The sequence below is a fragment of the Caretta caretta genome, chromosome 6 (genome assembly GCF_965140235.1).
Source record: "Caretta caretta isolate rCarCar2 chromosome 6, rCarCar1.hap1, whole genome shotgun sequence".
Classification (NCBI taxonomy): Eukaryota; Metazoa; Chordata; order Testudines; family Cheloniidae; genus Caretta; species Caretta caretta.
In genome coordinates this window covers 112272175-112286812 of record NC_134211.1, presented here as the reverse complement: position 1 = coordinate 112286812, position 14638 = coordinate 112272175, and the positions used below count along the sequence as shown (strand labels likewise).

Genomic DNA, 14638 nt, shown 5'->3' with positions numbered 1-14638 from the left:
ATTTTTCACCTTAAACTGCTAGCTTCTATTCTTCAAGGACAGTCTGAATGTTTGAACTTCATTCACTACCAAGTGCAGCCAGCAAACTCCTAGTTGGTTTTCTTAGAACAGCTGAATATATGAGATTTTCTAGTTCATGCTAGAGTGCTTGAACAGAGTGTACCATTTGGACAGGAGGCACAGGACATTTTTGGGTATTGTAAATAGCCTTTTATTCTCTCCTCCACTCAAACCAAGAATATTGAAGTCTTTAAGGTTGAAAGTTAGCTTAAGTTGCTTAGCAAGTTAAAGTAAATGCTATCTTGAGCATTTTGCTTATTTTCAATAAGTATGAATTCATCTGATCCATAAGACTTGTACATTTAAAATACTGTATACAGTATGTCCAAACATTAGTTACAATAATCAGATTAATTAGCAAAAGGTCATTACAACAAGTAAAATGAATACAAAACTTCAAAATCATTTTCTGGAAGCTTGTATTTTCCTACATACGGGTGGCTCCAAGAGGTCATGTTCATACAACCCAGTTTGTGGTATTTGGTGAAACTTATCTAAGTGTTTGATCACATGATAAGAACCCAAAATGATTATTTCTATAAAAGGGTATCTAAGGCAGATTTCATTGTACATTGATCTTCAACATTTGGATAAGAAAAACACCTGAGATCTCTGTAGAAGAGACTTACAAATACATTTGTTTGCTGTTTGTAGCCAACAAATTAAATACATATAGTATACATAATTGGTACTACAAAAATTGTGCTATACATTTTAGCTGTAGTGCAGGTCATACTTTCGTTTTCCATATTAAGTGCCAATAAGATTTAACAAAATAATGAAGTCTTATACATGAGGCTATGTTTAAAGCATTAATTGTATACATATTGCACACTAGATAAGTGAATACTCATGGTTCCAAAATACTCACATTGCATTTGCCAGTGCTTACATAATGAACCACATTTGGGGTAGAGGGGTTCATAATACCAATTACCATGGATCAAAGTAACTAGCAAAAAGTGAGAAGCGGTTTTTCATAGAGCTGGTCTCTTCCGTCAGAGCTCAGACAACTTGCTGCTGTTATTGGTCCCGGGATTCATAAAGGAGTTTTGCTGCCTATGATTACAAAAAACGAGATACATCATTGCAGTTTGCTATATAGGCACCTTAGTGATAAACAACAAACTTAAGGTCTCTTATCTTCCCCTAGAAACTACTGTAAAGCCAAAAGCTGTAACTTGTTATCAAATCCTGGCTCTTCTACGTATGTATAGTTTTCTTACATGGGAGAGAGACTAAATCATATTCTAGAGCTTACTGTTAGGGCACATCCATCAGGATTTTAATCGGATTCTCAAGGGGTAAAACTTCAGAATTTCATAAAAAGATGTTGCAATCTTTAGAACAGTGTGTCATGATAGAACTGCCAGATAATGACTTCTCAAAAAGAAATTATCAGTTTAGTGATGTTGGCTAGGTAACAGCTTTCTAACCAAGTTGCTTATCTTATTTGTCATTTGTATTTCAAGAAATATTTCTGAGGAATAATATATCAGTGCTTTTTTCAGTGCTAATACCAAGGCTATCTGTTGGAGGGAGGGGGTAAAGGGGTATTCTATTAAACAGTGAGTACAGTGGTAAAAAACCTTTTAAATGGCCTTTCTACAACATGAGTGATCTGGCCAGTTTCCATGTGAAATAATTCAATGTATTTTCTTTTTAAGCAACTCATTTTTCATAAGCCTGGTGTTCACTGCCATAAGAAATGTTGATTTATATGATTATAGAAAGCTTCTTACATGATTTCAAGATGGTTTACAAAGTCTGGGAGGATTGCCAGAAATTCTCAACTCTGATTTCTTGATTAAGTTTGAGGTACTATATACTGTTTCTTGTACCCCCATCTAAACCAGGATTAATAAAAACATAGCCCAGAGAGTGCCTGAAGTCAGCCTGGAAAAAGTAGTTAACAGCCATGCTTGTTTAGGGTAGTAAAAAGTCTATTAGACAGCTGTGCCTTGCAAAAAGCAGAAGTCAGTATAAGCTGGGCCTTCTGGGAGAGATGTTAAAGGAAGAAGCAAACTCCTTAATCTTGTCCTCTCCCAAGAAAGGAGTTTCATGGAGTAAGGGACCACCTCAGAAACACAAATGAAGCAACATGGAAATTAACTGCACGGTAAAAATAGGTGTAGGAAGAAGCTTTTTGAGAGACAAGCAAAGGACATTAATATGTCCCAACTGTATGAAGTTTAGGTAGTAAAAAAAACTGAGGCCAGAGGGACTATTCTGAGGTCTAATTTGCATAATTTAGGTAAGAATTTCACCTTACTGGTTCCTACAACAAGCCCATAAATTCTATTTGACCAAGAAAATCTAAAAAAAAAGACATCCAATCTTGTTTAAGTGATGGAGAATTCACCACATTCTTAGGGCTTGTATGCACTACTACTTATGTCATTATAATTTGTCACTTAGGAGTGCGAATAAGCCACCTCCACAAGTGATGTGTATTACACTAGCCTAAAAACCGGTGTGGACAGTGCTGTCAGCAGAAGCAGCTCTCGCAAAGCTCTCCCATCAGCATTATAAAACCACCTCCCTCCAGTCAGTACAGAGCATCTTCACCAGTCTTGCACTGCTGTAGCACTTCTAGTGGAGACTAGCCCTTAGATAAATTATTCCATTTTTACCCTCTCTTAAAAAATGTGCACCCTTTTCTAGTGTAATCTAGCTTCAGTTTCAGCCCTTACATCTTGTTATGCCTTTCATCAACTCCTGTTGGTACTTAGCCCTGGTACTTAGGTCGAATTTAGCAGCATTAAATCGATGTAAACCTGCACCCGTCCACACGATGAAGCCCTTTATTTCGACTTAAAGGGCTCTTAAAATCGATTTCCTTACTCCACCCCGACAAGTGGATTAGCGCTTAAATCGGCCTTGCCGGCTCGAATTTGGGGTACTGTGGACACAATTCGATGGTATTGGCCTCCGGGAGCTATCCCAGAGTGCTCCATTGTGACCGCTCTGGACAGCACTCTCAACTCAGATGCACTGGCCAGGTAGACAGGAAAAGAACCGCGAACTTTTGAATCTCATTTCCTGTTTGGCCAGCGTGGCAAGCTTCAGGTGACCATGCAGAGCTCATCAGCAGAGGTGACCATGATCAAGTCCCAGAATCGCAAAAGAGCTCCAGCATGGACCGAACGGGAGGTACGGGATCTGATCGCTGTATGGGGAGAGGAATCCGTGCTATCAGAACTCCGTTCCAGTTTTCGAAATGCCAAAACCTTTGTCAAAATCTCCCAGAGCATGAAGGACAGAGACCATAACAGGGACCCGAAGCAGTGCCGCGTGAAACTGAAGGAGCTGAGGCAAGCCTACCAGAAAACCAGAGAGGCGAACGGCCACTCCGGGTCAGAGCCCCAAACATGCTGCTTCTATGATGAGCTGCATGCCATTTTAGGGGGTTCAGCCACCACTACCCCAGCCGTGTTGTTTGACTCCTTCAATGGAGATGGAGGCAATACGGAAGCAGGTTTTGGGGACGAAGACTATGATGATAGCTCACAGCAAGCAAGCGGAGAAACCGGTTTTCCCAACAGCCAGGAACTGTTTCTCACCCTGGACCTGGAGCCAGTACCCCCCGAACCCACCCAAGGCTGCCTCCTGGACCCAGCAGGCGGAGAAGGGACCTCTGGTGAGTGTACCTTTTAAAATACTGTACATGGTTTAAAAGCAAGCATGTGAAAGGATTACTTTGCCCTGGCATTTGCGGCTCTCCTAGATGTACTCCCAAAGCCTTTGCAAAAGGTTTCTGGGGAGGGCAGCCTTATTGCGTCCTTCATGGTAGGACACTTTACCACTCCAGGCCAGTAACACGTACTCGGGAATCATTGTACAACAAAGCATTGCAGTGTATGTTTGCTGGTGTTCAAACAACATCCGTTCTTTATCTCTCTGTGTTATCCTCAGGAGAGTGAGATATCATTCATGGTCACCTGGTTGAAATAGAGTGCTTTTCTTCAGGGGACACTCAGAGGAGCCCGTTCCTGCTGGGCTGTTTGCCTGTGGCTAAACAGAAATGTTCCCCGCTGTTAGCCACAGGGAGGGGGGAAGGTTGAGGGGGTAGCCATGTGGTGGGGGGAGGCAAAATGCGACCTTGTAACGAAAGCACATGTGCTATGTATGTAATGTTAACAGCAAGGTTTACCCTGAAAGAGTGTAGCCACTGTTTTATAAAATGTGTCTCTTCAAATACCGCTGTCCCTTTTTTTTCTCCACTAGCTGCATGTGTTTCAATGATCACAGGATCTTCTCCTTCCCAGAGGCTAGTGAAGCTTAGAAAGAAAAAAAAAAACGTTCTCTGAGCTCATGCTGTCCTCCCACACTGACAGAGCACAGACGAATGCGTAGAGGCAAATAATGTCAGAGTGCAGGAAAGCACAAAATGACCGGGAGGAGAGGTGGTGGGCTGAAGACAGGGCTGAAGCTCAAATGTGGCAGCAGCTTGATGAAAGGAGGCAGGATTCAAGGCTGAGGCTGCTGGAGGACCAAACCAGTATGCTCCAGTGTATGGCCTTTGCTGCAGCTCAACAGCTGGAGCACAGACTGCCACTACAGCCCCTGTGTAACCAATTTCCATAGCCTCCACACCCAGAGGCCCAAGAATGCGGTGGGGGGGCCACCGGCCAACCAGCCACTCCACCACAGAGGATTGCCCAAAAAAAAGAAGGCTGGCATTCAATAAATTTTAATGTAGTAACTTTTAAAGTGCTGTGTGACATTTTCCTTCCCTCCTCGGCTACCTTGGTAGTCATCCCCCTCTTTGTGTGATGAATGAAGAAAGAATGCATGAATGTGATGCAACAATGACTTTATTGCCTCTCGAAGAAAAGGAGTACTTGTGGCACCTTAGAGACTAACCAATTTATTTGAGCATGAGCTTTCGTGAGCTACAGCTCACTTCATCAGATGCATACCATGGAAACTGCAGCAGACATTATATACACACAGAGATCATGAAACAATACCTCCTCCCACCCCACTGTCCTGCTGGTAATAGCTTATCTAAAGTGATCATCAAGTTGGACCATTTCCAGCACAAATCCAGGTTTTCTCACCCCCCTCCAAAAACCACCCACACAAACTTGCACATTGTAGGGAGAGTGGTCACTTTGGATAAGCTATTACCAGCAGGAGAGTGAGTTTGTGTGTGTGGTGTTTGGAGGGGGGTGAGAAAGAACCTGGATTTGTGCAGGAAATGGCCCACCTTGATTATCATACACATTGTGAAGAGAGTTGTCACTTTGGACGGGCTATTACCAGCAGGAGAGTGAGTTTGTGTGGGGGGGAGTGGAGGGTGAGAAAACCTGGATTTGTGCTGGAAGTGGCCCAACTTGATGATCACTTTTTAGATAAGCTATTACCAGCAGGACAGTGGGGTGGGAGGAGGTATTGTTTCATGATCTCTGTGTGTATATAATGTCTGCTGCAGGTTCCATGGTATGCATCTGATGAAGTGAGCTGTAGCTCACGAAAGCTCATGCTCAAATAAATTGGTTAGTCTCTAAGGTGCCACAAGTACTCCTTTTCTTTTTGCGAATACAGACTAACACCGCTGTTACTCTGAAACCTGTCTTTATTGCCTCCGCAAGCGGTGATCAAAGGGAGGAGGGGAGGGTGGTTAGCTTACAGGGAAGTAGAGTGAACCAAGGGGCAGGGGGTTTCATCAAGGAGAAACAAACAGAACTTTCACACTGTAGCCTGGCCAGTCATGAAACTGGTTTTCAAAGCTTCTCTGATGCATACTGCGCCCTCCTGTGCTCTTCTAACCGCCCTGGTGTCTGGCTGCACGTAACCAGCAGCCAGGCGATTTGCCTCAACTTCCCACCCTGCCATAAACATCTCCCCCTTACTCTCACAGATATTGTGGAGCACACAGCAAGCAGTAATAGCAGTGGGAATATTTGTTTTGCTGAGGTCTAAGCGAGTCAGTAAACTGTGCCAGCGTGCCTTTAAACATCCAAATGCACATTCTACCACCATTCTGCACTTGCTCAGCCTGTAATTGAACAGCTCCTGCCTACTGCCTGTGTACGGCTTCATGAGCCATGGCATTAACGTGTAGGCTGGGTCCCCAAGGATACATATAGGCATTTCAACATCCCCAACAGTTATTTTCTGGTCTGGGAATAAAGTCCCTGCCTGCAGCTTTTGAAACAGACCAGAGTTCCTGAAGATGCGAGCATCATGTACCTTTCCTGGCTATCCCACGATGTTAGTGAAATGTCCCTTGTGATCCACCAGAGCTTGCAGCACTATTGAGAAGTACCCCTTGCGGTTTATGTACTTGGCAGCTTGGTGCTCCAGTGCCAAAATAGGGATATGGGTTCCATCTATGGCCCCACCCCAGTTAGGGAATCCCATTGCAGTAAAGCTATCTGTTATGACCTGCACATTTCCCAGGGTCACTACCCTTGATATCAGCAGATCTTTGATTGCATGGGCTACTTGCATCACAGCAGCCCCAACAGTAGATTTGCCCACTCCAAATTGATTCCCAACTGACCAGTAGCTGTCTGGCGTTGCAAGCTTCCACAGGGCTATCGCCACTCGCTTCTCAACTGTGAGGGCTGCTCTCATCTTGGTATTCATGTGCCTCAGGGCAAGGGAAAGCAAGTCACAAAGTTCCATGAAAGTGCCCTTATGCATGCAAAAGTTTTGCAGCCACTGGGAATCGTCCCAGACCTGCAACACTATGCAGTCCCCCCAGTCTGTGCTTGTTTCCCAAGCCCAGAATCAGCATTCCACAGCATGAACCTGCCCCATTAGCACCATGATGCATGGGCCCTGCCAATGCATGCTTTCAGAGAAATCTGTATCCATGTCCTGATCACTCACGTGACCAGGCTGACGTCACCTCCTCACCTGGTATCGCTTTGCCAGGTTCTGGTGCTGTATATACTGCTGGATAATGCGTGTGGTATTTAATGTGCTCCTAATTGCCAAAGTGAGCTGAGCCACCTCCATGCTTGCCTTGGTATGGCGTCCGCACAGAAAAAAGGCATGGAACGATTGTCTGCTGTTGCTCTGACTGAGGGAGGGGCGACTGACGACATGGCTTACAGGGCTGGCTTCAGGGAGCTAAAATCAACAAAGGGGGTGGCTTTACATCAAGGAGTATTTCAGGCAGGACTTCACGGAGGGTTCCAATAAGAAATGGTGCACCTAAGTTATTGTTCTTATTTGAACAAGCAGGTTGGTCTGGCCTCTGATTGATACATGGCTAGATTTACCTCGCTGCACCTTCTCTGTGAGTGACTGCAGTGTGACCTAGAGGAATGAGTCCCCTAGACGGGGGGGAGGAGGCAAATGAGTACAAAACAAAATCTGGTCTATTTCTTGTTTTGATCCACTCCATCTATCTTTTACATCTTTGGCTGGCAGCAGACGGTGCAGAAGGACTGCATGCCATCCACATCTCATAGCTGCTCAGCAGAAGATGGTGCAGTAGGACTGCTAGCAATCTGTATCGCCTGCCTGCTCACTGTAAGACAGTTCAATAGGACTGACTGCAGGACTAAAGAGAATGACCTGGTCAAGTCACTCCAAATTTAGTCCCTGCGCCCATGTCTGCCCAGGTGCTCCCAGCCGACGTGACCAGGAGCACCTTGGCACTTGACGAGGACAGCTACCAGTCATACTGTACTGTCTGCTGCCAGAAGGCAATGGGTTGCTGCTACTGTAGAGCAATGCCATACCACGTCTGCCAGCACCCAGGAGACATACAGTGACGGTTACCTGAGTGGGCTCCATGCTTGCCGTGGTATGGCATCTGCACAGGTAACTCAGGAAAAAAGGCACAAAACGATTGTCTGCCCTTGGTTTCACGGAGGGAGGGAACGGGGGCCTGACAATATGTACCCAGAACCACCCGCGACAATGTTTTAGCCCCATCAGGCATTGGGATCTCAACCCAGAATTCCAATGGGCAGCGGAGACTGCAGGAACTGTGGGATAGCTATCCACAGTGCAATGCTCCGGAAGTCTACTCTAGCCTCGGTACTGTGGAAGCACTCCGCCGAGTTAATGCACTTAGAGCATTTTCTGTCAGGACACACACACACTCGAATATATGAAACCGATTTCTAAAAACCGACTTCTATAAATTCGACCTTATTCCGTAGTGTAGACATACCCTTAAACTCTGATCAAGTCACTTGTGAAAATGGAAAGTTAAGCTAAACAGATGGAGCAGCTTTAGTCTCAGTATAAGGTAGGTTTTCCAGAGCTCAAACCTGTCTAGCTCTTTTCTAAATCCTTCTCAAATTTGGGACACCAACTTGATATTGTTCCAGTAATGATCTCACTAATGCCAGAGGGCTGATATCACTTCCCTAGTTCTACGAGGGCATCCCAAGAAAGTGGGGAGGGGAGGGTCAATTTATCAATTTGCCAGGGTGCTACTTAGATTTTAAAACTGAAATCTAAACCTAGGTTTGCCAATATAGAACTGGATCTAATACAGGAGTAGACAAACTTTTTGGCCTGAGGGCCACATCAGGGTGGGGAAATTGTATGCAGGGCCATGAATGTAGGGCTGGGGCAGGGGGTTGGGGTGCAGAAGGGAGTGCAGGCTGTGGGAGGGGGTGTGGTGTGCAGGAAAGGGCTCAGGACAAGGGGTTGGAGTGCAACAGGGGTGCAGGCTCCATCCCAGTGCTGCTTCCCTCAAGCGGTTCCAGGGTGGCAGCAGGGCTAAGGCAGGCTCCCTGCCTGCCCTGGCCCTGTGCCGCTCCCAGAAACATCCAGCATGTCCAGCAGTGGCTCCTGGGGGTGTGGTGGGGCAGGCAGCTCCACCGTGGGCTGCCCTCACCTGCGGGTACCACTCCCAAAGCTCCCATTGGTTGCGGTTCCCCATTCCTGGCACACAGAGCCCTCTGCCCCCCCCCCTTCCCTCCCAGGGGCCGCAGGGACATGATGCCAGCCACTTCCGGGAGCAGGCAGGGAGCCTGCCTTAACCTCGCTGCACCATGGGGGTGGCAATCCTGCAGGCTGGACTGAAAGCCCTAACAGGCCAGATAGTTTGCCCTCCCCTGATTTAATGGGATAATCTCAAAGTACAGAAAGTGTTAGTTTACTAGTTGAACACTGAGGTCTTGTCATGTCAATTTTTAATTTGAACAGTATTTCTCATATCGGGACACTTGCTTATTCTTAACCAAGAACTGATTAAATCAACAGCTCACTACTCAAACAGACACAATCAACTGTGTGTACCACACATATACACAATAGTCTTGCAAGCAATTATCACAGACTAGAATTGAGGCTCAGTTGTTATATCAAAGACCAGTCAAATTACCAATATTTCTTATTACATTTACTTATCAACAATTCTCAATTCTTTAGTACCTAAAACATCACATTTCCAAAGGTGCACTTGTTTTAAAGGCACTAACCACAATCCTCTATTAGACGAGTCCAAAAGGGACTAATTTAGAATATTAAAAGCAATTGCTTAAAACAATTCTTTTCAATCTCTAATTCCTTTAGAAATCCAAACAAATTGATCTAAAATATGATTACTTGAGACACTAACTGAAGAGTGTAGATTCAGCAAGCTAACCTACAGTTATTTATATTAAAGAATGGAAGGGGAATTACAATCTTTGAAATTAAATTTCACCACCTCTGCTTATCCTCTTAACCTCGGGATGAGGGACAGTTCTTTCCACGTGACGACTGAAATGGGTATTGGTTGCATTTAGGATTCTGCAGCTCCTTGTGTTAGGTCACTATGTACTCAGAGTTGACAGAACCTAAGTTTTATACACCCTAGTTTCAGTGCCTATTGGAGAGGGCCACCCTCCAATTCCTATAGGAGACATAACAAAAAGGTGCTCGGGTTTGTTTCTCTGCTGCTTCTATTGGTATCTAGTACATGGTTGTTGGTGTATAACAAAATTCCCCTCATCCTTCTTAGCAGAGGCTTTAAGTTTGAATCAATTAAAAAACTTATTTGCCTGTACAACCACTTGGGATCCCCCACTCTGAGCAATTTCTCTTAATATCCCAAAGTTTTACCCTGCTGTATATCTTTACATTTCTCCTTCCTTCTGCCAGTCATTTCCTATTACTTTAAGAGCTCAACAATTTGAAAGGATTTTGTTGGTTTTACTGTAATCTTCTAAATGTGGACAACATACTCCATACATTCTTTGATTACAATATGCATTTCACATTATTTAGGACTTACAACTGAACAAGTGTCATTTTCCACATATAAGATATAGATCTGACTCACAATGCAAACAAATGTGCTATTTCTAATTTTGGGTGAAAGATTATTCACAATAAATTTGATTTACAAGGAAACAATGTACAGTTTATAATTTGGGATGAAAACATGGGGCTTGGATTTCTTGGGGTAACAGCCCAATTTAACGTTCAATTTTATAGCCACAGTTCTTAGTTGTTCAACTTGCAGCTTCCCCACCCGTCACTTCTTGACCCACGCAATGTGCAACAAGCCACTTTTGTTTGGAAACTTGGAATTCTTTTTAACTAGGGAGAGAGAAAGAGGTTTATACATATTCATATTAGGAGAGATTCTTGCCTAGGTGATTATACTTATTTAGCTATTTTAAGTTCTGTAGCTGGAGAGGGGAACACTCAACCTTGGCTGATCTGTGGGTCCTTATTGTCACATGATGTGAACCATTTTCTTATTGTCCTCATAGGTGGATCCTATTTTGAGATAAACAGAGGTAGATAGCTTTTCTAATTTGAGAGCCAAAAGGAACAATTAGTCAAGACATATGTCCCATACATCCATTACACTCCCTATTCATCTAATGATTGCATTTGCTCTTAGCCCAACATCATACAGTGAACTTAAGTTCAGCTGGTGATCTCCCATGACCCCTAAGTCCTTTTCCCAATCACTGCTTTTAAAAATACTTTTTCCCCCATCCTACTTTCTTGGTTCCTAGATGTAGAACTTTGCCTTAAGCTGTATAAAACCACGTTATTCAAGTGAGCCCAGCTTAGATCACTCTGTGGAACTGACCAGTTATTTACCATTCCAATTTTGCACCATCTGCAAGCTTTACCAAGACTGACTGACCACTTCCAGATCACTGATAAGATATTGAACAGCTTGCACTGGAAACCCTCCCAATGGACTATGATTCCCACTTACTTAGAGAGCTAGCTAGTTTGTGATATAGCACAAAACAGAATCTGCAGCACATAAAATAAAGTATTAAATCAAATGCCTTACAGAAGTACGCCAGTTACTTTTGTCAACCAAACTGTAATCTCCAAAAAAAGTCTGACAAGACTTCTTCCATAAAACCATGTGATCAGTATTATGTTATTGTGCTTTAATTCTTTACTGATTGCATCCCAGATCAACTGCTAACTGCGGTAACTTAAGCACATTTATATCAAATAGAGGAACAGATGAAAATTAGATTGTCTGCCCCCTTGTAAGAGGTGGTAATGGCTGAGCTGAACGTTCACTGCCAGTACCCCATCATGCAGAGCTTGGATTTGGCAGTTTTGACACTCTAGCCCAGCGATACTCAGACCTCAGTGGTTCAGGAGCCAAATCAGCAATCAACATTATCCAAAAGATAATAGTGTGAATTCATTGTTTTATTTACTATTTTTATTATATACAGTAACTCCCCGCTTAACATTGTAGTTATGTTCCTGAAAAATGTGACTAAGTGAAACTAATCCAATTTCCCCATAAGAATTAATGTAAATGGGGGGGGGGGGTTAGGTTCCAGGGAAATTTTTTTCACCAGACAAGAAACTATATATTAAACAATTTAATACTATACACAGCAATGATGATTGTGAAGCTTGGTTGAGGTGGTGAAGTTAGAGGGTGGAAGAGGGTGGGATAGTTCCCAGGGAATGCCTTACTGCTAAATGATGAACTGGCATTCAGCTGAGCCCTCAAGGGTTAACACATTGTTAATGTAGCTTCACACTCTACAAGGCAGCACGAATGGAGGGAGGGGAGACAACGTGGCAGAGAGACACACCCTGTGTGAGAGAGAGAGAGATGCGCATTGCTCCTTTAAGTAGGCTGACACCACTCTTAAGTACACTGCCCTTTTAAGTAGATCAGGAAGTTGAGACAGCAGCTGCAGCCAGCAAGCTCCCTCCATCCTGAGTCCTGTTGTGTCCCCACCCCCCACTCTATGGAGAAGGGGTAAGCAGGGTGCAGGCGCAGGGGGGAGGGGGAGAGACACCCTGACATTAGCCCCCACCCCAACAAGCAGGAGGCTCAGGAAGCAGCTCCAAGGCAGATGGCAGGAGCAGCACATGGCAGTGGGGGGAGGGACAGCTGAACCGCCAGCAATTGATAGCTTGCTGTGCAGCTGCCGCACAGGAAACTTAGGGGAGTGGGGAGCTGATAGGGGGGCTGCCGGTCGACCCTAGTTCCAAGCCAGCTCCAACAGGCTGCTCTTCCTGCAAGCAGTGGACAAAGCAACGTTATAAGGGAGCATTGCGCAACTTTAAATGAGCATGTTCCCTAATTGATCAGCAATGTAACAATGAAACAACGTTAACCGGGACGACTAAGTGAGGAGTTACTGTGTGTGTACGTATGTACACCCTCCTCCACAAATGACTGACCAAAGTATTATTTTATCAACTACAATTGGTTAATGTAGTAAAAGCATTGTGAGTGGTTAATAATTAAATCAGCCAGCATTTTAATATCATGTGCTGCAAAGAGCCATAGGAGACACATTAAAGAGGCACTGGTGGCTTGAGAGCCTCAGTCTGAGTATCACTGCTCTAGTCCCTCATTCTATTAAGATTTAAGATGAGGCTCCCTACTGGAATTTTATTATTTTCCTGCTTAGGAATACTCTCAAGCTGAACTTTAAAATATTTGTTCAAATCAGTGAGTCTTAGATTTTTTACTAACTGTTCTAGAGTTCAGGAAAAGGGAAGCAGAGGAAGAATAGACATGGAGTGACTCTTCCCTCCCACTTAACAGCTTTAATAATGGCACAGAAATGGAAGTTTCCATAGTAGCAACTGACTGATTTTGTGGGAGAGAATTTCTTAAATGAAAATGTGGAAGCTTTCAATATGATTTCAGGACACCGAGGAAGTCAAGTTTTAGATGGATGGGAACTTGACTTCTGATTTTCTTGAAATACTCTTAAGGAAGGTGGCTGGGGAATATTAAAGTTGAATATATCAGGCTGTGCAGCTTAAAATAAATGTAACACACCCATCTAGTCATTACAATAATGATAACTCACTCTGCAGCTTTCCCCTTCCTTTTGGAGAAGCCACACTGCCACCTGAAAGAAACTGTTACAGTAGTATGCTCTTGGCTTTCGTGATTGACATGTTAGACAATTAATGCATCTTAAGAACCTGCCTCGTTCATATATCAGATGTGGAGGCAATCTCAGGCTCATCTAGGATAAAGAGACTGTTACCTGGCTGATCAGGGCAGATGTGAAAAAGTCGCTCTGACATTTTGCTGGAGTGTGGAGGAGTGAGTCAGTCATGGGCAGTGCTCACTGACCCACACTTGGAAAGCAGGAGGGAGGATCTAGCCTTTAATTATTAAGGCAGTTTAATTAAAAAAAAACAACAAAAAACCCCACTCACATGATAATATATAGTTTCTTCTCTAACAGAGTACATTTTTGCTGACATAGTTTTAAAAGGGGCGGGGGAGAAAAGCTACTGAACTGGTTGGTGGAAATCACTGGTTAAGCACTTGGAACTTTGGTTCGGTGAAGTGCTAAACTAGCTTTTGACAGCAGTAGCCTCTTCTGCAGGTGCAGAGGAAATATTTTCTTTTCAGCTTGTTCTACTAGTTCAAAGTTAAGAAACAGGCCTGGAATTAAAAGTAGTAAAGCTTGTTTTCCCCTCTTTCAATCAATGAATTAAAGTGAGGTGAGAGAGGATTTGGTCTATAGTTCTAAGATCTTGAAGGACATAGTGACTAGAAACAATCAGTTCAACTCACTAGCAACATATAATACTTTTGTTAAATAAGTCACTTAGTTTTGTATATCAAAACTGTATTGGAAATCCCGTTTCTTATGTATCCAGCTCATTTAAGGTAGTTTGATTTAATATAAAAATTAAAAAGTGATGTTTGTGCATTTTTAATTGAATTCTAATTTTCATCCAAATGGAGCTTTACCCAAGTCTAGTAAATGTATCAGTCATCATTTTAACAAATGTAAAAGTTAATAATCTGAATAATTGCAACTATGTAGCTTACACTGTACAGATAATGTATCCTCAGCAAAAAGTACCACCATATTTAGTGTAAAGGCTGAAGTTACTTGCCAGTCAACATGTTTTAATGGTTACCAACCAGTAAGAATCAAACTTTTTATTAGGAAAATAAGGACAAATGCAAAATAAGATTAAAATAGATTTAAATCAAAGTTTTCCGCTTGCTGATTTAAATTATTTAAACCTGATTTATGTCACTTTGATTTAAATCAATCCACTCTGCTTTCCAACATTAATCTAACCTTTAATCCAAAATCCTTTCAGAATGTGTTATGGCTGTTTTTAATACCTGTTTCCAAAACTAAAATTTTATTTGGGATTTCCTTAAGGTTCGGGCTGA

The 14638-nt window shown here is 43.2% G+C and overlaps 1 protein-coding gene across 3 annotated transcripts in view; it reads right to left on the bottom strand.

Moving 5' to 3' along the window:
* Positions 1 to 187: 187 nt before the first annotated feature.
* The window catches only part of ZFYVE21 (zinc finger FYVE-type containing 21), a 36790-nt gene continuing 22339 nt past the window's right edge, over positions 188 to 14638 (bottom strand). For 2 of the 3 annotated variants that reach the window (XM_048855401.2, XM_075129908.1), the window contains 2 exons: positions 10680 to 10749; positions 9159 to 10566 (listed from right to left, as the gene is read on the bottom strand). In XM_048855401.2, coding sequence (XP_048711358.1) covers positions 10502 to 10566; positions 10680 to 10749 — 135 coding nt within the window. In that variant the 3' untranslated portion in view covers positions 9159 to 10501. Of the gene's footprint in view, positions 1120 to 9158; positions 10567 to 10679; positions 10750 to 14638 lie in introns of those variants that run through there. The other variant, XM_048855403.2, reaches the window with a different exon arrangement.